The 22,955-nt window shown below is 45.7% G+C and overlaps 2 protein-coding genes and 1 long non-coding RNA gene across 5 annotated transcripts in view; 2 read left to right on the forward strand and 1 right to left on the reverse strand.

Annotated features, from left to right (window-relative positions):
- Positions 1–610: 610 nt before the first annotated feature.
- On the reverse strand, positions 611–2,303 carry LOC135396558 (putative GTP-binding protein 6). The gene has a single exon (XM_064627597.1). The coding sequence runs from the start codon at positions 2,227–2,229 to the stop codon at positions 718–720; it is 1,512 nt and encodes a 503-aa protein (XP_064483667.1). The 5' UTR covers positions 2,230–2,303; the 3' UTR covers positions 611–717.
- Positions 2,304–2,776: 473 nt separating this feature from the next.
- Positions 2,777–3,700, forward strand: LOC135396569 (uncharacterized). The gene is made up of 2 exons (XR_010423445.1): positions 2,777–3,177; positions 3,522–3,700. It is a non-coding gene; the product is annotated as an uncharacterized LOC135396569 (long non-coding RNA).
- A 490-nt stretch (positions 3,701–4,190) lies between these two features.
- Positions 4,191–22,955, forward strand: part of LOC135377302 (eukaryotic translation initiation factor 2-alpha kinase 3-like) — a 29,995-nt gene continuing 11,230 nt past the window's right edge. Inside the window, exons 1-12 of one of the 3 annotated variants that reach the window (XM_064609634.1) lie at positions 4,191–4,486; positions 5,265–5,394; positions 5,985–6,182; positions 9,419–9,549; positions 10,707–10,935; positions 12,294–12,429; positions 14,386–14,508; positions 14,570–14,692; positions 16,586–16,712; positions 16,791–16,905; positions 20,523–20,641; positions 20,897–21,019. In XM_064609634.1, the coding sequence (XP_064465704.1) occupies positions 4,362–4,486; positions 5,265–5,394; positions 5,985–6,182; positions 9,419–9,549; positions 10,707–10,935; positions 12,294–12,429; positions 14,386–14,508; positions 14,570–14,692; positions 16,586–16,712; positions 16,791–16,905; positions 20,523–20,641; positions 20,897–21,019 (1,679 nt within the window). In that variant the 5' untranslated portion in view covers positions 4,191–4,361. Of the gene's footprint in view, positions 4,487–4,583; positions 4,673–5,264; positions 5,395–5,984; positions 6,183–9,418; positions 9,550–10,706; positions 10,936–12,293; positions 12,430–14,385; positions 14,509–14,569; positions 14,693–16,585; positions 16,713–16,790; positions 16,906–20,522; positions 20,642–20,896; positions 21,020–22,955 lie in introns of those variants that run through there. The other 2 variants (XM_064609635.1, XM_064609636.1) reach the window with 2 other exon arrangements.

Raw genomic sequence — 22,955 nt, forward strand, 5'->3', positions numbered from 1 at the left:
TCCGTTTCTTGTTTTCAGGTGTATGTGTAGTCCTCCGAATGCAAACTCCTCGTATCTTTTGGGGAAAGCGCTGATAATCTCCCTGCATGAGGATGACAATGGCGATACAGAACAATAGCAACGGAGGAATTCTTTGAGAAATGTTCCACAACAGAAGCGTTTGGACTTCTTTGAAACCAATAAGTGACTTGATTTAGACAATATGAGAGTTTCTCCCTGGTAATACTTGCATTTAATCATATTACTGCGTTGTGTATTTAATTTATAGCGTACAGTCAAAGCCAGATATAACGAAACGCTATACGACAAAATTTTTGGTATAGCAAAATAATTTGTATTCCCTGCCGCAACCGGTTGCCTTATTTTGTCAGGTTCGATACAACGAAATATTCGGTACGAAACGAAGCGTTCCCCGTGAGTCTCGTTATATCGAGGTTAGACGGAAATTACTTTTATTTCTGTTTAACCAAAAAGTACGCGTGTCATAATTCAATATTGTTCTGTCAAAATGCCTTACAGGAGTGTATTCAACTGACCACATGCACAGTTAGATTAAATTTTCTTAAAATTTCCAAAAATTTTGATATTAATATACACAGTCCAAAAAAGATCCATGGTTCACATGCCACATTTAATGCTAAAAAAAAATCCTTCTTTCTGTTGACATTTTGTAGGGACTGCATTCCAGCCATAGTTTCCCGTACTTTTTAGAAATTTTTATAAACCTACCCCAGCAATGCAACAAGTTCCAAACAAATGTTTAAACCTGGCAAGTGCTATTGGAGTAAGTTGGACATCCATGTTGATGTAATTTGTGTCACGATTGTCCACTTGGCACCCCTTGAGGGTGCCTTCTTTGTATAACCACGCATATTCCGGACCTCCTGTAGGAACACGAAATCGTACAGTCCTCCGCCCGGTGTTCTCAATGAGCTGTTTCTCGATAGCCAAGCTCAGATCCCATATCCCAGTTCCCACCGTCGACGACACCAGGTTCACCTCGAAGTCGACTTGCGGTACGTTGGAGAGCAAGTCGACCTTGTTCCCGACCTCGACGATACTGTTGAGCAACCGCGGAGGCACGTGGATCTGTTCGAGCACCCGGAGCACGTTCTCCCTCTGCGCAACTCTGTCCGGATGACTCAGGTCCTGAACGTGGACGATGATGTCCGCAAGCAGGACGTCTTCTAGGGTCGACATGAACGACGCCACGAGCGTCGTCGGGATGTTCGAAATGAAGCCGACGGTGTCGAGGAAGAGCGCGGTCTGGGCAGACGGAAGCCGGCCCGCATGAACCGTGACGTCTAGCGTCGCGAAAAGTTGATTGCGCGGTTCTAGGCCACTGTCGCCCGTCAACTGTTTGATTAAGGACGTCTTTCCAGCGTTCGTGTAGCCCACGACGGCTACGATTGGGAACTCCTGCTTGACTCTCTTCTGACGAATGAGTTGGCGGTGAGACTTGATATCTTCCAGCTGTCTTCGTAAGCAAGCTTCGCGTTCGACCAACAATCGTCTCCGCCGGGCGTAGTAGCTTTCGCCCGACCCGCCGATGGAATGACCCGTAGCGCCCTCGTGCTGTCCGCACCCTTTGTGCAGGTGGTAAATTCGAGCGCGATAATACGGGATTTCCGCTAATGCGACTTGGAGTTTGGCTTCTTTGGTGCGAGCGTGTTGGCGGAATATGTTAAGGACTATAGTGTACCTGTCGTATATCGGTACTCCGAAGTATGCAGCGAGCTCTGCGTGCTGCAGTCCCGTCAGGATGTCTATGTTCAGAAACAATGCGCTGATTCTGCAGTTTGCTTGGATTGTATCTCGAATTTTCTCCAAGTTGCCCTTGCCGAATACTTGCTTCTTTCTTTCGTTTTCAGTGTTCAACAACATTTTCACCGAAGCTTTCCATCCTGCGAGCGTTTCAGTCAGCGCCACTGCTTCGGCCAGCTGCAGTTCGTCGGTCGTGTTCTTCTGGGGTTTGTTTTTTACTCTTGGTTGGACAATTACTAAGTTGTGTCCAGATGCTGGACAGCTCAGATGAGTAGCGCTCGGTTGCTGGTCAACGTACCCATTTGATTGTAAGTAGGCGTCCAGCTCACTCGGATCTTGTTGATTGAATCGGAGCGCACTAGCGTGCAGAGATCTTTGGCGCTGCTGAAGGCATGCTCCGATTCCATTCGACGCGGTTCTGACACCAGAACATGTTTTAAACAAACGTTGAAAACATGAAAGCATTGCATCGGAGCAGTCGAGCACGGTTGCATACAAGCCATGCCGCGCATGAAACAAAAATGTTGTTCCATGGTTGTGAACGGAAGTAACAAAAACCACAAAAACAGTCCATTGTCCATTACTGGCAGGATTACTGGCAACTTTGTTAGAAAAGTATAAAAACAGTAAAAACGCTGTGACGTTAATTTCGCAAAGCTATGAAAAACTCGCGCTTTCGCTTCGTTTGGTCACGCTGCACTATTATGCCTTGGTGTTTATGCATATACGTGTAAATATATGTTGAACATAAAAGGATTATGCAAGAGAGCTGGTGTAAATTTGACGTGGACAACATATTCCTGTGTTTGGGGGGTTTGGAGGGAAGACTTCAACCCCGAAACTCAGAGATATGTCTCTCCGTCTCTCCATAACGGAGTTGAGACTGGGCACTGGGGCAGAAACAGCCGCCGGCTCTAAAGCGAAACGCACCGCCTCGAAAATATTGTCGCCACCGGCGTGCCAGCTCGGAAGACCTCTCATTGGCTGCGCGTTATATGTATAAATATTTGGATGCTCATTGGTCTAAAAAACTGGCGTCAGTTTCCTTCGCGCTGATTGGGCGAGAGTCATTTGAGTGAGGAGCGAGCATCCGAACGCGCGAACCGCTCAACGGAAGCAGTCGAACGGAGGAGAAAGAAGGACGACAGAGGAGACATCGCGTCTGTCCGGCCATGCGTGTTCTCTTGGACTGCAACCGTTGTGCACGCAGACGCTACGGGGTAGTTTGAGGGCTTTGAATGCTTTAGATTTAGATTGTGGCGAGCTGCTAATCTGAGAACGGAATGGCACATCCACCCCATCATCACAACAGCGGGAAGACGAACATGACATGGAATCCGCCTGCACCTCCAAAGGACGCAGAAATCGTCAGAGAGGAAGTCTGCACTCTTTCCGACGTACTGCAGGTGAACGGTAAGACAAGTTTGATTACTTTTTTGTGACTGAAGGAAGTAATGCAGGTTTATCACGTTAAGTGTATTACGTACAGCATTTACGAGTCACGCGGTATGTTAGCGGCGTTTCATTGTGCAGTGCATTGCCGTAACTTGTACGTTTCTGATATGCCGTTAATCAAAATATGTGTGGTTATGCTAGTTGCCCCTCATGCGCGTCTCAGCCGTTCATTCACTGTGATCTACAAACATTCGTGACAAATGCCTTGGTGTTCAAATACGAAATCAAGATAGATTGCCTATCATAGCAGTGATTTTCGTGCAGAGTTACTGATCATCAATGTATTTTTTGTTTTGTTTTAGTTCTCCCGCAACCATCGGCAACAACGACGCACATAGCTCAGCATTGGCTTTTGAACGGCCCTTGGATGTCGAAGTACCTAAAGCTCCAGTGAAGCCTGTTACAAGACGTAAAAAGATATGTACTGTAGCTTTTTCGAGGCAGTTCCCGAGGACAAATAAAGTTGATTTGTCATACACCATTGCTTTTTGATTGTCTGCTTCGGGACAGCATGATCGTTGCTCTACAGCAAGACAACAAGCGCCGAAGACAAACGGACGAGTCTGGGGGGGGGGGGGGGTAGGGGGGACGAGAGGAGAGACAAAAAACCCGAGGAGAGAAGGGGAAGGAGGTTGGGAAAGGGGGTCGGTCTGCGCATGCGCACTGGGCCCCAGCTTTTTTCCCGCGCAGCAGCTCGGGGACGCTGTGAGTGGCTTCTCGAGATCACGTGGTTTGGGCGCCCGCCATTTTCCCTGGACCATTGCGTAAACGGCAGCTTCCGGCGGATGGCAGAAACACACAAACACGGTGACAAGTCTCAGACGAGTTTGTGTCATATGCTTATATGTACTATCTCGCCCATTCTTGGTTCAGACCAGGACCGTTAACAGGTGGTCAGCAGTATGAACTAAATAAATAAATGCATAAAAGTTTACTTCTGGCGAACATCAGATGCGCTATCAACCTGGCAACACTGTGTAAAGAACACGTCATGCTCGTCCACGTTTTGATAGCATAGCACGGCACGGTAGCATGAAAACATCATGCAGAGGCAGGGCAGTGTGTTGTGTGGCTTCTAGACATCACGTGATGGTGGATGCCCGTGTATTTGTAGCTGCAATGCTATAGTTTGATGGAGTAATATGCGTTTCTACGCCCTGCTCATTCTCGTAGCGCCTGTAATAAGTATTCAGGGAGATAACGATGTATCTGCTAAGGAATTGCCGGACTGCTCCAAGGTGTCAGCTGAGCCAAAAAGATCGCCCAGGTAAGGGCATGACTCATCGCTGTAGCAGTTGTAGGGAGACACCTGTTCGACATCCCTCGAACATGTCTGCACATGCCAGTAACGTTACGGCACGTGCTATTGCAGCCCCACGAGCCTTGAGAAGTATATGAGGGACTTTTTTGGCGTGTCATTTAGATATTTCAAATTTTGTCAAGTTTCGAGAAAGTAGGTTGTGCAGGAAATAGTGTAGAACTTGAGTATAGTTTGTTCGATCCACCTGTTGCCTTCGCTAGCAGACTTCCTGGTTTGCTTCACGACGCGTCGGATGTTTGTCTAATATGTGTCGGGAGTGGTCAGCAAGGAAAGACCTAGCTACACTCACACGTGCATCCACAAGAACGGACAATGGTCATCCCTTGAAGCGCGCGGTCGGCATGCATGTGCTGTGTACCATTTGTGTCACCTGGAATATTATATGAATTTTTATTTTCCTTCAATTCAACTGGAGAGGCCATCTGGGAATTCATTTTGTATTCGCGGGTAGAATTGAAAAATAAATAATTCAAGACTGAGGAGATACACAACTTGTATGCAGTGGCGTGGCAAGACTCCCAAGGCAAGGGGCTCTTGCCATGGTACAAATCTACCAGTCGATAAAAATTGTCCAAATCAGTGTATTGAGAGAAGACAATGTGAGTGGTATAAATTTCCGTGGCATAAATTGGGTAGGATTACAAATGCGTGAAATTAAACGCAAAGCGACGCGTAAGCACCCTACCCGAGAAATGAAATGTTACATTTTATTTCTCTCTTTTAGGGAGCTGTTTATTGTGAGTACGTTGGACGGAAAGATATCCGCTTTGGACCCACTGGAGAATGGAAACTTGGTCTGGTCCCACGAAACGGGACCTGGTGGATTGATGTCCTCTAGTCTGAGCAAGCTCGAAGTAAGATATTTGCACTGTATTTAAACTCTCACAATTTGGACACGTTTTGAAGCGCAAACACCATAGGGGAGGTGCTTCAATGAACTGACCGGGACCGCAAAAAAAATTTGCTGTAGTGGTATTTTTGTTAAAAAGGTGTTTGCTACAAAGGAGTTTGACTGTACATAGAAAAAACAACAGTAAAACAGCAACAACAAACGGAAACAACAGCAACAACGCTATACAAGTAGGTTATACAAGGTATCGTAAATGACCCAAGATTTATACACCGGAAATAGAATTACAAAATTGAGATGGGTCAGTTATGGTAACGATGTGGGGTGGGAGGTTATTTCAATAAATGGCAGTCTTGGGGGGGGAAAAAGGAATTTGAAAATGACTGGGTGTTACATTTTAAGCGGGCAACCGCAGGCCATTTTTGGGCACCCATAGAAATACCTGGAGCTGAGAAAGTCAACTTGTTCTAGTTTGGATATCCTTGCGCCCGAACACTTCAAACTTCCTCTAGATTAAGATAATGAGGTCCTTCTAGGTTTTTGCTACTTGCAGGAGGAAAAGAACCCACTGTGGCCCTCTTTTTTTTTTATTAGATGCGCAGCCGTGGTCAGTGGATGCGGCTCGTCCCGTCACTCGATGGCTCGCTGTACAAGTTCACCGGGGACACTGTGGAGCCAGTCCAGATGACGGCCGATTTTTTGCTCAAGAGCTCCTTCAAACTGGGCGACGATCTCGTCATCACGGGTGGCAAGGAGTCGCATACCTACGGGATCGACCTCCACACGGGACAAGTGAGTTGTGCTTTCACGTATCTGCGTTCGTCCTCATTGAGTACCACTTATGAGGTTATACCCCTGTCACACGGGCATCTCGAAGGCCTTTGGGGCTGTTATCAATTGACTCAGCTGCCAATTGTGCGCTGCCACACGACGTTTCGGGATGGCCTTCGGCCGGACTGTCAAGTGGGTCAAGGGAGAGCCACAGAACTCCCTCGAAGTCTCGAAGGCCGTCGGGACGGGGATCCCTACACTCTCGGGTACATTGTCTTCGCCTTAAATGCGCTGTAAATGAGATTTCTTTGCATCAGACGACACTTCCTGACGCGGTTTCTGCTTTTGTATTTATTGGAAGCTTCATATTCTTTTTTTTTTTTTTTTCAAGGTACGTTTGTATTTAGTCTGCATATTATGCATTTCCCTGCTTTTTTCACCGGCGCCTGCGAGAGGATACGCGGAGTCAAACCACAGCACAAAGATATAACAATAACAAAACAATACTATTAAATAAGAAGGAGGAGACGTCCGTAAGGGTGGAGTGCCTAGTGTTTAATGACGGAGAGAGAACAATGGCGGCAGAATGCCTGCACCGCGAGCCCATGAGATGCGGGCCAGAACCCTTAACTTCTTTTACAAATACAATAACAATAAACAACAAACAATGTGGCCAGACAAAAAGAAGCTGAAGGAGCTACATCGCGATTGGCGCGCTGCAGCACTTTGAAGGCCAAATGCGGAAGCTTTCAACGGCCATCAAAAACTTCCCGTGTGGCACCGAGACAATCCATTTAAGTTCAAAGGCGATATAAAATCCCGAAGGCCTTCTAGTCGATTGTCATTTTCCGTTGACCGTGTGACAGGGGTATTAAAAGTAACACGAAAGTTGCCGCGTGGTTCAGTGCACCTCCGGTAAATCCACTTTTGGGGGTGTTTGAAAATGTGGCGAATAGAATATGTAACGCAGTGGGTTGATGCATTTTCGTTCCGCACGAGGCTCCGCGGTACTCCTCTAAAGCCAGCGCGGATTGGAGAGACAGTGACAGCCAAAATGGTGTGGAGTTGGAAGGTTTTGTGACAGAATTGCTAGTTGGCAGGACTGGCAGCGAGTCTTTGTCTCTTTGAGTCTTTGGAGGGTTTGTGTCAGGTTGTTGCGCCCTGAGGGGAGACGTGTGTGATTCCTTCTGGCGGCACCCAAGTTTTCGTTCCCATGGCTGTGTTTGTTTATTCCAATCGTACGAGTCGGAGTCTTGACGCACGATAGTCATCGTATGTCGTAGACTCCAGCGACCCGAATCGAAAGGAGAGTCGCTGCGAGTCGACTCTCGAGACACCTCTAGAGTTGAATCCTCTAATTTTGAAACGGGAGTAACCGCGACGGGGATGACATCATGAGAGCCATGCAGAGGCATTTTTTGCCCGCCAATTGCTAGAGTCTAATAAACGGACGCAACCTTTATAAGGCGATGAAGCATGCATCGGCCATAGAAATCATAAGGAGCGGCGTCTGCAAGTATACGTCATAGCCAACGCATCGTTTTTGCGATTTTTTTGCGCATTGTACAAAAAGGAGCTCAAATGTGCAGCGGGAAAGGGGCTGGGGATCCGTCCATGTACGCAGCCCACTTCAGGGGCAACTGCCGGAAAAACCAGGGAAAACCTCAGACGGTGGTAGGATTGAACCTTCCTGCCTTCAGCATGACCACCATCCAGTGATGGGCAAAGTACCTCAAAATTGTACTTAAAGCAAAGTACCAGGAACCTGGCATAAGAAGTATTTGAAGTACGGTACAGAGTACCACATTGCAAATGTACTTCAAGTCAAGTACAAAGTACTCATCAAGTACATTGCCAATTTAGTTTCGTATGCAAGTGTATGAAAAGCACAGTGCAAATCTTCGTTTCTTATGTGGCTTTGTTATCTGCAGAAATGTAATCCATGTCGTATGGCATCGTATGGACGTAGCATCATACCTTCTCATCCTCGTTATACCTGGAGTGGAGAGTTAAGGGTGAACGCACAGAGCCACGTTTATGTGATTATTTTTCTGGGAAACAAATTGCACACATCCAAACCTTTCGCGCTACTCGGTAAAATGACACGCACACTTCATCAGACGTCTTAATCTGAATTTTTTTTTTTTTTGGATGGCCCTCTGTACTCCTTTAAAGCTGCATGGGGGAAGATTCCAGGAAAGTCAGTCAACTCGAATGTGGACACGCCCCTGTTACGCATTGTTCATGCATTCGCAGAGCGGTGCTGTTCCGGAAAATGTGAGACACTGTCGGCCCTTTCGTTAAAACCAGTATGGGGAAAATCCCAGGGAAAAGTAATCATCAGATGAGGTGCACCGGCAGATAGGCCGTGGAGCGCCCATGAAAAAAAAAAAAAAAAAATATGTGCTTAAGTTGCGGCTAATACGCGTGAAATTACAGTTCTTAATGTAGTACCTCAGTGCATTATACTTATGGAGTGATTTTTTCGGGTTCTCAGATTCAGGGGGTAAAAATCAGGCGCTATTTTTAAACCTGTAATTCGGGGAAGAAATCGGGCGGGAAATAATCCGGCGGAATTGGGTTTAACCCGAAAAAGTCGCTCCCTAATTATACTTCACGTACTCCCATCGTTGCCGCCAAGGAACGGTCTCACCGTTAGTAATTGTCCCTTGCTCGGGTTGATTAAGTATAAAGCAACAGCGGCACGAGATGGCGTCACTTGCGGTTGTTTCACCAGGATATGTATTGTCCACTGCAGTATTCCAGTTAGGGTTGCCACTTTTCGTAGTGAAAAATACCGGCTGAGGGAGAGGAGGTGGAATAGAGGGAAAGGAGGAAATGTTTGCAGGAAAGGGAAAGTGGGTGAGGGGTGGAGAGTATACAGAAAGAGAGAAAGAAAGGACGAGCGTACTCATTCGAGACAACAACAATAATAATAGTAATAATGAATTACTAAGAAAACGACTGGTGACTCCGGAGTTGGGTCTGTGCTCCAGGGTTATTCAAGCCGTAGTGGAATGTTGAGAGGAAAACCCCGTAAAAGTCCCTATGAAAGGTGTTGAGCCACAAATACTACCGGCAAAAGGCTGCCGGTACCACCTTCCTGCCGGCAACCGGCAGAGCGAGCAAATAACCGGCCGTGCCGGTATAATACCGGCCTGGTGGTAACCCTAATTCCAGTAGCCCAAAGTTGCGTCAGTGCCGGCGTTGTCGGCAAGAGCTTTCATGTTCAGTGTGTTTGAAATTTCGTGTTTCAGATTCACTACGTATGTACCATGAGCGGCTGTAACCAGACGGAGGGTGACGACCCTGACGCAATGGACATCCTCGTAGTGAAACGCAACACGCAGACGGTGCGAGCCATCGAACCTCGAACTGGACGTGAAAAGTAGGCTAAATTCTTTTTCCCACTTGGCATAAATGACTGCAAAAAAGCAGAGCTTCCTTACGGCTGAATCATTGAGAAGCTGCTGTGACGAGGGCTTTCTCTGTGGTATTTTCGTAGAGATATGGAATTCTGCAAAATCTACAGCAACACGAAGAAAGAAATATTCACACTTCATCAAGTTGAAGGTTGATGTTAGTGTTAGTGCCAGGAACGTGTTAGTATACTACAGGGTGTGTGCAGATAAACCTAACCCGCATTTCCGCACGTAACTTGTTGTCTGCTTACCTGAGGAACTTCCAGTGGCGCATGGCGGCGTATTTATGCGTGCAAACGCTACAAAAAAGTCCTGGAAGCCGTACTCAGCGTAAAAAAATAAACAGAACGTGAAAACGTCGCCTTCCATGCATTAGGATATAGGGCAACATGGCGGTCTTAGGTGAGTTGTGTACAGGTACCGCTAGGGGAGCTATCGGTGCAGACACCGAAATGATGTCCCACATGGATGCTCATCAGTAGTGCCTCCTAGTGGTACCTGCACACAACTCACCTGAGGCTGCCATGTTGCCCTGTATTCTAATGCATGGAAGCCGATGTTTTTGCGTTCTGTTTATTTTCTTACGCTGAGTATGGCTTCCAGGATTTTTTTTTTTTTGTAGCTTTCGCACGCATAAATGCGCCATCGTGCCCCACTGGAAGTAACTCAGGTAAGTAGAAAATGAGTTACATGCGCAAATGCCAGTTAGGTTTATCTGCACATACCCTGTATACTACATACATGTACAAATATACTACAACAAGCTACGATACCACATCTAGTAAAAACCCACGTATAATGATACTTGATAGAAAGTTATGCTTCATAGCTAGGATAATTTTTAATTTGACAGTGGAAATTTGCATTGGTTGCACACAGAAAGGAATGAGCCGCTCATACAGGCCAGGGTGAACACTAAGTACTTTGTTGTCTCTCACTATCTGTTCATCTGAAATGTGACGAGATGCTTTTTTTTATCCCAATTTTATCCCGTTTTACATCCGACGTAAAACTTTATTTCGAAAAATTACCCGTAAGTGCCCAGCCAGCTTGCTATGTTCTTCCTGCTTCAGTGCTGCAATATGGTAATGCCTTGGAATTGAACTGAAAGTCGCCAATTCAGGTGGAACTTCAGTGTGGGAGAGCTGGAGCCATCGGTACTCCGAAGCAAGCTGGGGGGCTGTCAGTCTGAAACCTCTCTTCAGGATACTCCCGTCGGCAGCGCCGAAGGAAAGTGCCTGGGTACGGATGGAAGCTGTTCCAGGCCGGAGGGCTACATCCAGGTCGTGGTGCCCGAGGGTCTCATTGCGGCTCGAAACAAGGCTCAAGGTGTGCTCGACTGGTCTGTCAAGGTGATATACTCTTGAGACATGTCCTCCGTACCAGGGATGGGCAGTGTTTAAATACATTGTAATTAAAATACTATTTAAAATATAAATACACGTATTTATATTTTGTATTTAAATACAGACTCGAAAAATGTACTTATAATTATATTTAAATACCAATTTTCCGTGGTAATTTTCCAATTTGAACGTGGGACGCACCATGACATAGTTGGCAAACCCAGCATGCTTTCGATTGTCAGTGCGACTCACGGCAGCTTCTGGCAATGTCGCAGCGCCTCGCCATATTTCACCAGCAGGATGAGTGGGCCCGACATTTTGCCTACCGACCACCGTCACTGTCTAGTCGCCGGTTGCAAGTTAGGCACGCTAGGCCAGTACTTCTTGCACAATGTAGTCATAACATCAATACCGGCTCTGCCATGAGCTCGTGCGACCGGTATACTAAACTTTTGAAAAATCATAATGAATGTTCCCATAGAATTTGTGCATCCCCAACTTTTTAGACTTCTTTGGGGACCAAAAGTGCACAAATTATGCAAGTAAATACAGCGAGTACCTAACTTTTAAAAATGCAGCAGTGCACATGGTGTGGCAAACATACACAAGACCACAGACTGACTACGTTCGAAATGCATGGATACACAACAGGGTGCATTCTGTTGCCCGATTGGCTGCCGCTGTTTCCGCTGCTTGAGGATCTGATTGGCCGCCGCCCAGGATAGCGTTCTTTGTAGATGCTTCGACAGCGTTTTCGTGACAAACAGTAGCACTAAGAAAAATAATTTTGGTTGGATAGTGCTTATTGAAAGTTGAACCTTCATGTAAGAACAAGTTGTTTTTGCATTTTAGTGCCCCTTTAACGCTGGCGCTGACTGTTCAGATTGTATTAAATCTGCATAGAGCATATCACAAATTGTTATATGCAGTGCAGTTTTTAAGGGAAAACATAACGGGGATCTGTGACTTCTTGTGACACACCCTGTCATTTACAAACATATCTTTTTGCTGTCGAAGCCACAGCTGAAGAGGTGTTGCTTCCTTTAGTGCCACACTTGGGGAGTGGGAAGCACAGGATGTCCAATGATAAACTTTACAGCTTCTTTTCTTTATACGGCATGGATTATATGGGATATACGGGATACATACGGGATGGACTTTTTTTTTTTTTTTGCCTTTTGCGATGTCCACTTACCTTTGACGGTACAAACTTGGCACAACATTTCAGTTTCTGCTTCAATTCAAATGATTCAGAACCAGTGGGAACATGTTATGAGACAAGGGAACTACGACGACTTGAATTTGTGAGTCGCACGTATTTCTACGGGTGGCTGTTGCATGGAGAATTACGTTTTTGCTTACAGTTCCCTAGCCCTGTGGTAGGAGCCTGGTACCTACGGGATGGAGAACTGGAACCGGTGAACCTATTTGAGCAGGGCCGTATCATTGGCCTTGAAGGGGGCGAGGATGGCACGTCGGTGGACCCCGTCCTATACATTGGTATGAATTTTTCTCACGGCTGTGTGAAGAATTAATCTCTCAAGAATTCTCATGCACTTGCAGTTCTTTCCCCAAAAAGGGACTGCCCAGGCTAGCCTGAAAACCGCACCCAACCCAGGTGCTTTAGCTCCTGGCTTCAGCTGGGCTCCAGCTTTTTTCAGTTATTATCTTCCACATAATCCGTCTGGTTGAATGGATCGCATAGGTCTATGGAGTCATGGAGAGGCTTTGTGGCTGAGCCTGGGCCAGGCTGAAGTCTTGGCAGCCAATTAGTCTAGCTCTAGCAGTACTCTAGGACGGCCTCGTACAGTCTAATATAGTATTCCAAAACTGAACTGAAATTTATTTCTGAGTAGTATAGATAAAGTTGTGAATGTTTCATTCAGAACAAGGTACTTTCCAAGAATCTAAGGAAATACTACACTGTAATAGCAGATGCTGAGTGTTCATGGTCCAGAGCACCTCAACTGTCCTAAACTATGGGAAACATCAACAGCGTGTCATGCCAAATACAACAGCAGATTATTGGGACTCGTTCGATACTTCGAACTCGCACGGGAGAACCATGATCTGATCGCCATAGGATTAATACATTTGTTATTACTATTTTTCCGGTCAGATTGAAGTCCGAAGGCCCGATTTTCGGGACTAAAACGCTTGCGGACAAGCACCAATAAGACTATTTTAGGCACTACGGCAGCAACTTGGAAACCACAATTTTTGATTGTGCGAATGGATGGGATTGGTCATTGAAATCGTAGGTGAGATGGCTCTAAAACTTTCGGACTGTACCGCTAGGTGACGCCACGGTGGCGATAGTTGCCGTGTAGTTGCCGTGCCGTTGCCGTGAGTAGCAGTTCGCCAATATGACATGCTCGGAGGTAGAAAAAGTAGGGTAGCCTCACTAATATACTTAGAGCCTGAAGTTTCAGGGTTAAACCCGTTTCTTCCCCAAATTTGCACCCCGAGTTGTAGGTGGCCTCTTTGGGGTAAAACCCGATTTTTACCCGGCAAATTGCCCTCACTGAAACGTCTGTGGGAACGCACACTAGCTTGTTTGGCAGCAAAAGCAATTACATCACCGTTTGTACCAAACCGGTACAGTTAGTTTGAGTAATAGAGCCCGATTTCTCCCCGATTTTAGCATACTGGAAGTTTTCCCACCCGAATTTGCACGAATTTAGAGCACATGTTGATTTCCCCGATCTTTACCCCCCCCCCCCCCCCCCCCCCCCCCCCCCCCGAATGATGAAAAAAAAAATTTCCCGAAAACTTCAGGCTCTAAATATACTTAATAAATGGTCTGTTTTATGGAGGTTCTGTATCAAACTGTAGGAGCAGGCACCAAGTTCTCTTTTGTCTTTGTCAGGGAATTCACCTGAAATTGTCAGTGAAAACCTGGAAAAGTCGGGGGAATTTGAAGACCGCAATTTGGTACACATCCTGGTATTATTTGGACTTCTTTTTTTTTTTGGTCTAAGTCCAGAAAATCGGGCCGCCTACTGTATGCTAATGATAATTGGTGGCTTTACGTCGCGAGACAACTATCATCATACGCGACGCCGCAGCGGTCGGTCTGTGGATTAAATTTGTCCGCCTGAGGGTTCTTTAACGCGTGCTGAAATCTCAACGCACGCGGGAGGCTGCATGTCTTAGCCACTTGTAACTCTACCGCCAAGTTGCTGGCATCCTCGGGCAGGATGGAACCCGCAATCTTGGTAGGGGGTTTGAACCCCTGGACTCCCCCACCGGCTGCCCAACTGGTCCACCGAGGCCGATATGCAAAATATGTGTCGTCCTCCTGGGAACCAGTGTCTAACAATATGTTGGTTCATTGGAAAGTTGGTTGGTGGCATGTTTGTTCGAAAATTACGAATTTTTGTAATCTGAAAAATCAGTCTGTACCGGGAGTTGGTTGTCGTTCCGTACATAAAACATCGCCTTCTTGACCATCAGGTGTACACGAAAAACAACTGTATGTGCAACACAACATAAAACGAGAGCTGAAGGCCGTCGGCTCGCAGTCGTCCAGCGACCAAGCCTTGTCACGTGTCCAGTGGAAGCCGTACTTAGCATCAGGTAACGGTAGAGGATACATTGTCGCAGACAGAATCCAATCTAAATTTGACTCAATTTCCAGCACCTAGCCGAACGCCAATCATCAACACTGGGCGCTCGGCACCACCGCTACTGGGGGACTCTGGGATTGTGGACGTAGGGAAGTCTCTCATACTGAGGGACGACATCGTCGACTATCCCTTTGGCAAGTTGACGAGGGCTAGCTTTTTTTAAGGTCACTAAGGGCTGTCTATAAGGGCTAGGAAGATAGTTAGAGCCTGAAGTTTTAGGGTTTTACCGGGTTCTTCCCCGAATTTGCACCCCGAATTGAAGGTTACCTCTTTAGGGTGAAACCCAATTTTTACCCGGCAAGCTGCCCTCACTGGGACGTCTGTAGGAAGGCACTAACTTAATAGTTTCGTAGCAGATGCAGTAACATCATCATTTGTACCAAACCAGTACAGTTAGTTTGAGTAACTGTGCCCGATTTCTCCCTGAATTTAGCATACTGGAAGTTTTTCCCACCCGCATTTGCATGAATTTAATGCACACGTTTATTTACCCGATTTTTACCCCCCGAATTTCAAAAAAAAAATTTCCCGAAAACTTCAGGCTCTGCATCTCTTAAGCACTCTAGAATTTGACACACGTGAAAGAATGTGAACATTTTTGACAGCTTGTTACAACTTGTTTTTCCTCCTTTCCTGTCATCCCTCCCTGCCTGTTTAAAGAAGTAGACTTGTTCTGTAAATAAAAGATTTATTGATAGCGCAGGTTTGCTTATTAGACGGCAGCGTATCCTTGAGATTGAGAAAGACAGAAACAGTTCGGGAGGACGCGGACACTGAGGCTCGTAAACAAGCAGAATATTTTATTTGTCCAAATAAAATTTTGCCCCCGAATGTTAGTCTTCCTCGAGCTCAAGGATATGCTGCTGTCTAGTAACCTACGCCAGCTAGCTTGCTTACCCTTCTTATGTTCATCGATATTTGCTTATATTTGGTTCTTTCTTTGTCATTAAAGGAGAATACAAGGGCTTGAAAAAAAAAATATGTCGGGAGGAATAGAAATTAGAATTGCGAGCCCCTGAGTGCAAAGAAGCATGAGTGCAGTGTGCAATCCTGGTGCCTAAAAAACCATTTTCCTTCAGCTGTCAGTCTGAGATGTCACATCATCCGCCCAGTAGTGTGGCTTGTTTGTCTTTTCCCTGTCATATTTGGCTTCTGACGCAGAGCAGAAAGCTGGTCCTCTTTGCTCCTGTGCTGACTATTCTCGACTATTCTCGACTATTCTCGACTATTCTCGACTATTCTAGACAGCCAATAAAAGTTCTCTTGACATCACAACATGCCTGAAGGAGAGATTGCTGCCACCACGCACTCTTGTAAACTACAGGGTTATTCTAGCAAACGTTACACATTTCGACCGCACTGTAAAAATAGCAGACTACATTTGGCCCATCCCAAACTTTGCAGACTGATAGCCATTTATCTGAAGTGTCATTTGAATTTTTTGTAAGCGCTAGGGTCATGTAGAAAGAAAATTAAAAATAAACCAAAATCTCGCCCCATGCATTTTCAATGGCCTATCTCACACAAACACCGCCATTTTTTCTTGTGTCTGCTTCACGTTCACATCACTTCACACAGGTAGAGCTGCCTGCAACGATGTGACATGCAGATTCTGACGTTATGCACCAATCCTCTTGTTCTGTATGCTGGTGCCACCTGTGTGCGGTGAAATGAAAGTGAAGCGCACACAGCAGAAAATGGCGGCTTTTGAGTGATATAGGCCATAGAAAATGCATAGAGTGAGATTTTGCTTGTTTTTTAACTTTTCTTCTACGGGACCATAATGCTCACAAAAAATTCCAACGAAACTTCAGACCAATGGCTACCAGTCTGCAAAGTTTGGTGTTGGACAAACCCCGTCTCCTATTTTTAAGGTGCGATCAAAATGTGTAACGTTTGCGAGACTAACCCTGTAATTTTCTCAGCAAATGCGCTTCCCAAAGGAAGTTCCTGAAGATATGCCTTCCATGCTCCTTTAAGACGGCACCTTAATTCAGGATGTCTGACTTTCTCACTTCCTTTGACAGATACTGGATACTATCTATACGAAAGCCCTGAGCTGGACAACATATCTGCTGAACATGTCCTGTGTGACGAAGAAAAGGAACAAGAGTCCTTGGATCACTATATCATTGTGTCAATTTGGTACTGGTGGTAAGCGGACAACACTCGTATTAATATTGTTTCTTAAAGCCAGACATTTTTCTTCATATTTTTTTTTCATGCATTTAGGAAAGAAGTCCTAGCAATCAGTATTGTGATGTCTCTGCTAGTGAACCTTCTCATCACACGTCACGTGTTGCGCCGCTGGCAGCAGAACTTCTTGCGGGAGTCGTCCTCTTCTAAGGTAAGCCCGCGTGCGGTCCCAGGACGCAATCCTCGATAAAAAAATGCTTTATTACCTGCTCATAATTGAACGTAGCCCCCTCTTTCGTGCAAAATGCTGGAAAAGATTCCTCTCCAAAGAAAGCAACGTCGGTTCAAACATCACCTGGCGCTTGCATTTTGTGAAGACTTAAAAGGCTTGATTCATGCCCAGCACTTTTCATGTTATATACATGAACAAAGTAATGAGCAAATAAAAGCAGGTGTGTGAATGTTGAAATTTTTGAATATGAATTCAAACACGAATAGGTATCTGCAAGGTTGCCCTTCGAACATCAAATGGAACATCAGAAATCATGTCGTTAGATAAAGGCTCGTAATAGTATTAACTTCCAACAGTTAAGCCCGGGAAAGCAGCATGGCCGCAGTCGTGTTCTGCCGATTCTTAGAAAAATGCCCTAGGACATGCAGTTGAAAACGGCTAATACGGAATGTGCATTAACGTATCGGCTTAACGCAAGGCATACACGCTTATCAGCGCGTGTCATTTTTGTCATTAAATAATTTTTATAATGAAACAGTGAATGTATGGCTGTCATGAAGCAAGCTGAAAACAAGGCCCGGGAAAATACTAGAATATTAAAATACAAATGGAGTAGCTCCTGCTGTTCAGTTACTATTCGCAGTGGAATCATGCTACTTAAAAGTTTCGAATAGTATGTTCTGAATATTTTAGGGGGGGGGGGGGGGTTGCATGCAAAGGCAAGATAGACCCCTAGAGCGCAATGGCTGGAAATGGCTTTCTATGGCTGCCATGTTTCAATCTTTCTGAGCAAGATGACTCCACTTGGCAGGCAGCAAACAGAAGCGTTGTATGGGACCGTTTTCAGCAAGATTAGAACGTTCCTCCTATGTGCAGTGGGTGTTTTCTTCATATGCGGTCTTCTATGGGAACCGCTACTCATCTTGGGAATGATACCAAAAGGCACTTCTTACTTTACGCTGAGTTCCCAAAGATTTTTAGATCTTGTTATTTAACAAACTAGCGTTGTTTCCATGTCCTCCCAGGAGCTGCAGTCACACGGGGCTCTTCCCGGCTTCACATCTTCCTTGCTTTGTTTGCGGCTGTGTATGTGTTAGGCACTCGGGGGATATACGCTGTTTTGCAGCCTTCCTAAAGTTCTAACCATGGATGCATGCTCAGATACGGAGATAGATTTCCCCAGGAGTGAGCAGTAATAGTAAAACTCGGTATTTTTAAAAATTACCAAACTACCAAACGCGTACGAAATGCGATGGCATTGCAGGTCGACGAACGGCGGTCCCTGCGCCGTGACTGCACATGATTTGCGTGCAGGGCAGCGGGAAACCCGACCATAGGTCGCCGTGGGCCTGGTGCAGAAACGCAGGCTTCGCCTGCAAATGTGTTCACTTTTTGTTAAAGTCACTGTACTCTTCGATGCACCTTTCGGAACATTTGGCCGAGTGTAATGGCGGCGCGCTTTGCCACGTGCCACTTCCGGGCATTATCGGCTGCACGCCACTTACGCTCCTCATTTTTGGCCGCCACGTCTGCACCTCACGCAGCAATGGCGGCGCACCTGCGAACTCTCTACTTGTACGAATGCTCCGCAGCAAACCGCCTACGCTGTAACTCCGCGGTGGCAGTCTTACCGGACCATGTGGGATGACACCACGTCAGACGCGATGTGCAGACATTGAGCGATCAGCGGCATGGACGTCAGACGCGATGTGCAGACATTGAGCGATCAGCGGCATGGCCGAGTAGAAAGCGTCCGCTGGGTGGTGGTAGCCAAGCTTGTGCGGAAGAGTAGGAGGTAGTGGGTTCGAATTCTACCACTGGCTGTGCTGTCTGAGGTTTTTTGCCTAGATTTTCCAGCAGTCTTTCCAGACGAATGTCTGCACACTTCCCCCCTGTAGGCCCAGGACCACGACCTACTAGGTTATAACGACCATGTCGTAGGCACCCCTTCCCAGCGCCACATTTTTGGAAGCTAGCGGTGGCGCTACTCATCGTCCCAGATATTGCTTCCTCAACTTCTACGATACTTTGTACTTCAGCTTACCTTACTATTTCTGTACAAACGGTGGATATTCCACGGAAGACGTTTCATTCTGAGGTTGATTACCATCATCATTCTACGTGTTTTCATAGGAGCTGTTGCTGTCGTCTGCTACGGTAGTCGTACGTACGCTTCTATGCGTTCAGGATATTCCACGGAAGATGTTTCATTCTGAGGTTGATTATCATCATCATTCTACGCGTTTCCACAGGAGCTATTGCTGTCATCTGCTACAGTAGTCGTACGTACGCTTCTGTGCATTCAGAATTCAAATTTCCATCGTCCAATCGTGATGCAGATCTCGCGTGCCGGTGAGTAGCGCCCCCTGGCGGATCGTGCGGACGGGCTCCTCATCGGGGTTGCTGATTATGACATGGTCGTTATAATCTAGTAGGTCGTGCCCAGGATGCGCACCATCCCCCCTCTCCCCCTCTCCTTCCTGCTGTCCTCTCTCCATCTGTCCGCATCTGTATACGCTGCTCACGGCCCCAGTTGCTTCGCGGCACTGACACGGAATCAAATCGAAGCACACATTAGGAAAATTTAGCATTTTGAAAACGCTCAAACGAAAACTATATGATAAAGGAGGCTGTCAAATCAAAGATCAACAATGATCTTTGATTTGAAGCAACGATCTTTGATTTGATCAAGTCAGTGATGTCAGCCACTTTAAAGGAGTCAGGTGCTTGGCTTATCATGTTTTTTGGGAACTGTTATCATAAAGACCTTCCAGCCTGCTAAAATTCCCTGCTGAACCGGCTCCGCGATAAATAAACAAACGAGAAGGAGAGTGTGCATCGCGCGCACATGGTGCCCCAATTCTTTACCTCGGTACCTTTTTTATTTTTTGTTTGTGAACGTAAAAAGTGATGCGTTCGCAGACGACGCGTAACAACCTTGAAAGCTCTGTGCGTCACTTTGGAGGTGCTGTACGATTCGTGTTTGTCACTGTTGCCACAACATAGAAATCAAGGCGCGCAATCCGCAAAGGCGTGGCGGTGAGCTGATGAGATGCTCAAAAAAGCTCGAATAATTAAATGTTGGAATATTGGAAATATTCTGTTCGTATTAAAAGTTTTGAATATTCACACACCGCTAATCATAATGCAAAGCACATGTAGTGAAGTGTAGTAGGACATTTTCACCTCTGACAGTGTGATGAACGCGACATTGCCTGGTGGTCTTCAAGGGGCACTAAAATGCAAAAACAATTTGCGCTCAAATGAAAGTCCCGTCTTTCAATTAGTTCAATTAAAACCCTACCGTTCACAAGAAAAACGCAATGAAAACAGAGTACTCTTTGGCGGCATCCAATGAGGCAGCAGGAGAAGAGTGCGCAGCATGGTCTTAAAACACCGATGCACGAGTTAAAGCGACTTTCACTGCTTAGCACCAAAGCACGAAAGAGGTATAATTTTGATTGTAGCTTCATAACGGAATCAAAGTTTTGAATTATGATAACAAGTACGAAATTAACGTGGCGTGTAACGTAATTTAAGTGAATTGTTTTTGCATTTTAGTGCCCCTTTAAAGTGTTTGGCGACATTTTGTGTAGGACAAAACTGCAGCCTTGTCACCTGTTGTGGAATCCCCTCCCCTGGTACCAGATGGCAAAGATGTCTCCACGGCTGAGAAGGCGTTTGCTGCAAATGAACTGCCAAAGTTTGAATCGAGGTAAATCGAAAATGATTGGATATTAGTACGTCAGCTGAGCACGTACATGATGTTCTTCTTCTTTTTTTTTTTTTTTGTAGATTGCATCAAAATGATTAGTTTCTATGTTTTGTAACAGTGAATTTTTAGAGCAGCACTTAGCCTGCTACATAACTCCGCAAAAATGTCATTTTTCTACGTTTGAACTTGGTATCATTTTGCTTCCTACTACAGTCTAGGACCCAACTAATTAACTCATACTTCACCACCTTGTAGGTATCTGTCTGACTTTGAGCCAGTCCGCTGTTTGGGCAAAGGTGGATTTGGCTTGGTGTTGGAGTCTAGGAACAAAATTGACGACTGCACATACGCAGTGAAACGGATTTGCCTTCCTAACAGGTGGGACACTGCATGCTGTATTTGTACGAGCGTGGGTTGACCCACTCTCATTTTTGTTCTTCATAACCTGTCCTCGAAACCCTCGAATAGCCTGGAATTTGAAAATGCTGGTTTCGAGGTTGGGATAAACCTCGGAATTTTGCACAGTCCTTGAAAAGCCTCGATTTGGCGTCTTTTTGTTATTCTCACGGAGCCGCAGTGCAAATTCCGCTTCACCGGAGCCACAACTATAGTTTTGAAGCCACAGGAGTTAGCACTCATTCCTATAGCAATCTGTAGCGGAGACCACAAGTGCGAGAACGGAACGGCGCTCTGCGTTGTGTTGGTTGGTCTTCCTTTCTCTTTCTATCCTACGATCCTTAACATTCCGGAGTCCTCAGTCACGTTTGTGAACGTGAGTCACTATTTTGCAGTCCCCACGTATTCCTTTCCTTTTTCCTTTTTCTTTATTATCAATTTAACTGCGAATACAATGTGGGGAGATGCCAAAAAGTGGCAAAGTAGCCGCTTGACTGGGGCATTATCCCGTATGGATGTTGCTGTGGCAGCTGCAACAGTGTACAAATATAGGAGAAAACAAACAAAATACAAGTACAGTTGAACCTCTGAATAACGAACGTCGATTTAACGAAATCCTCTGTTTAACGAAGAAATTCCGTTGCACGCACGCGTCCCCATAGACGCCAGTGTATTTTTGCGCTCGATTTAACGAAATACATTCGTTTGGTCACCTCCATTTAACGAAGTCTCCGGGCGACCAAAGCCATCCGCACGTGTCTTTCTCCTTCACCAAGAAGAAGAAGATGAGGAGGAGAAACCTTCCCCTCTCCGTTGTCCTCACGCGAGTTTTCCTTGGTTACTTTGGCGTGTAGATATTTGCGTTGCCGACGCCGTTTCGAAACCGGCGCCTCTTCGCACCTGTTTTGGGTTTTCGGACAAGAAAACACGGGAGGGCAATGTCACCACTACCGCAGGAGGATCGTGCGTCCTAGACCGACTTCACACAGAATTGTGTCGACATTTATCTTAGAGCCCCATTCGCACGCAGGTGTCTTAGCTGATATCTAGCTGATGTTTTAACTGATGTTTTAACTGATATTTTAACTGATATCTTAGCTGATATTTTAGCTGATATTTTAACTAAGATCTTAGCTGATATCTAGCTGATAACTTAGCTGATATCTAGCTGATAACTTAGCTGATATTTTAGCTGATAGCTTAGTTGATATCTTAGCTGATAATGTTTACCATTAGCTGATAATGGTACCCTATATTTAGCTGATTTGTTACTGCCTCACTTCGTAGTGGTATCAGGCGGCCTATGTCACAACTACCGCAGGGGGGATCGTGCGTCCTGGACCGACTTCACAGAGAACTGTGTCGACATTTATCTTAGAGCCCCATTCGCACGCAGGAGTCTTAGCTGATATCTCAGCTGATGTTTTAGCTGATATCTTAGCTGATATTTTAGCTATTTTAACTGATATCTTAGCTGATATCTAGCTGACATTTTAGCTGCTATCTAGCTGCTATTTTAGCTGCTATCTAGCTGCTATCTTAGCTGACATCTTAGCTGATATTTTAGCTGATATTTTAACTAAGATCTTAGCTGATATCTAGGTGATATCTTAGCTGATAATGTTTACCATTAGCTGATAATGCCACCCTATGTTTAGCTGATTTGTTACTGCCTCACTTCGTAGTGGTATCAGGCGGCCTATGTCACAGCTACCGCAGGGGGGATCGTGCGTCCTGGACAGACTTCAGAGAACTGTGCCGACATTTATCTTAGAGCCTCATTCGCACGCAGGAGTCTTAGTTGATATCTAGCTGATCTTTTAGCTGATCTTTTAGCTGATCTTTTAGCTGATATTTTAACTGATATTTTAGCTGATACCTTAGCTGACATTTTAACTGATATCTTAGCTGATATCTA

This window comes from Ornithodoros turicata, chromosome 1, assembly GCF_037126465.1.
Source record: "Ornithodoros turicata isolate Travis chromosome 1, ASM3712646v1, whole genome shotgun sequence".
Lineage (NCBI taxonomy): Eukaryota > Metazoa > Arthropoda > Arachnida > Ixodida > Argasidae > Ornithodoros > Ornithodoros turicata.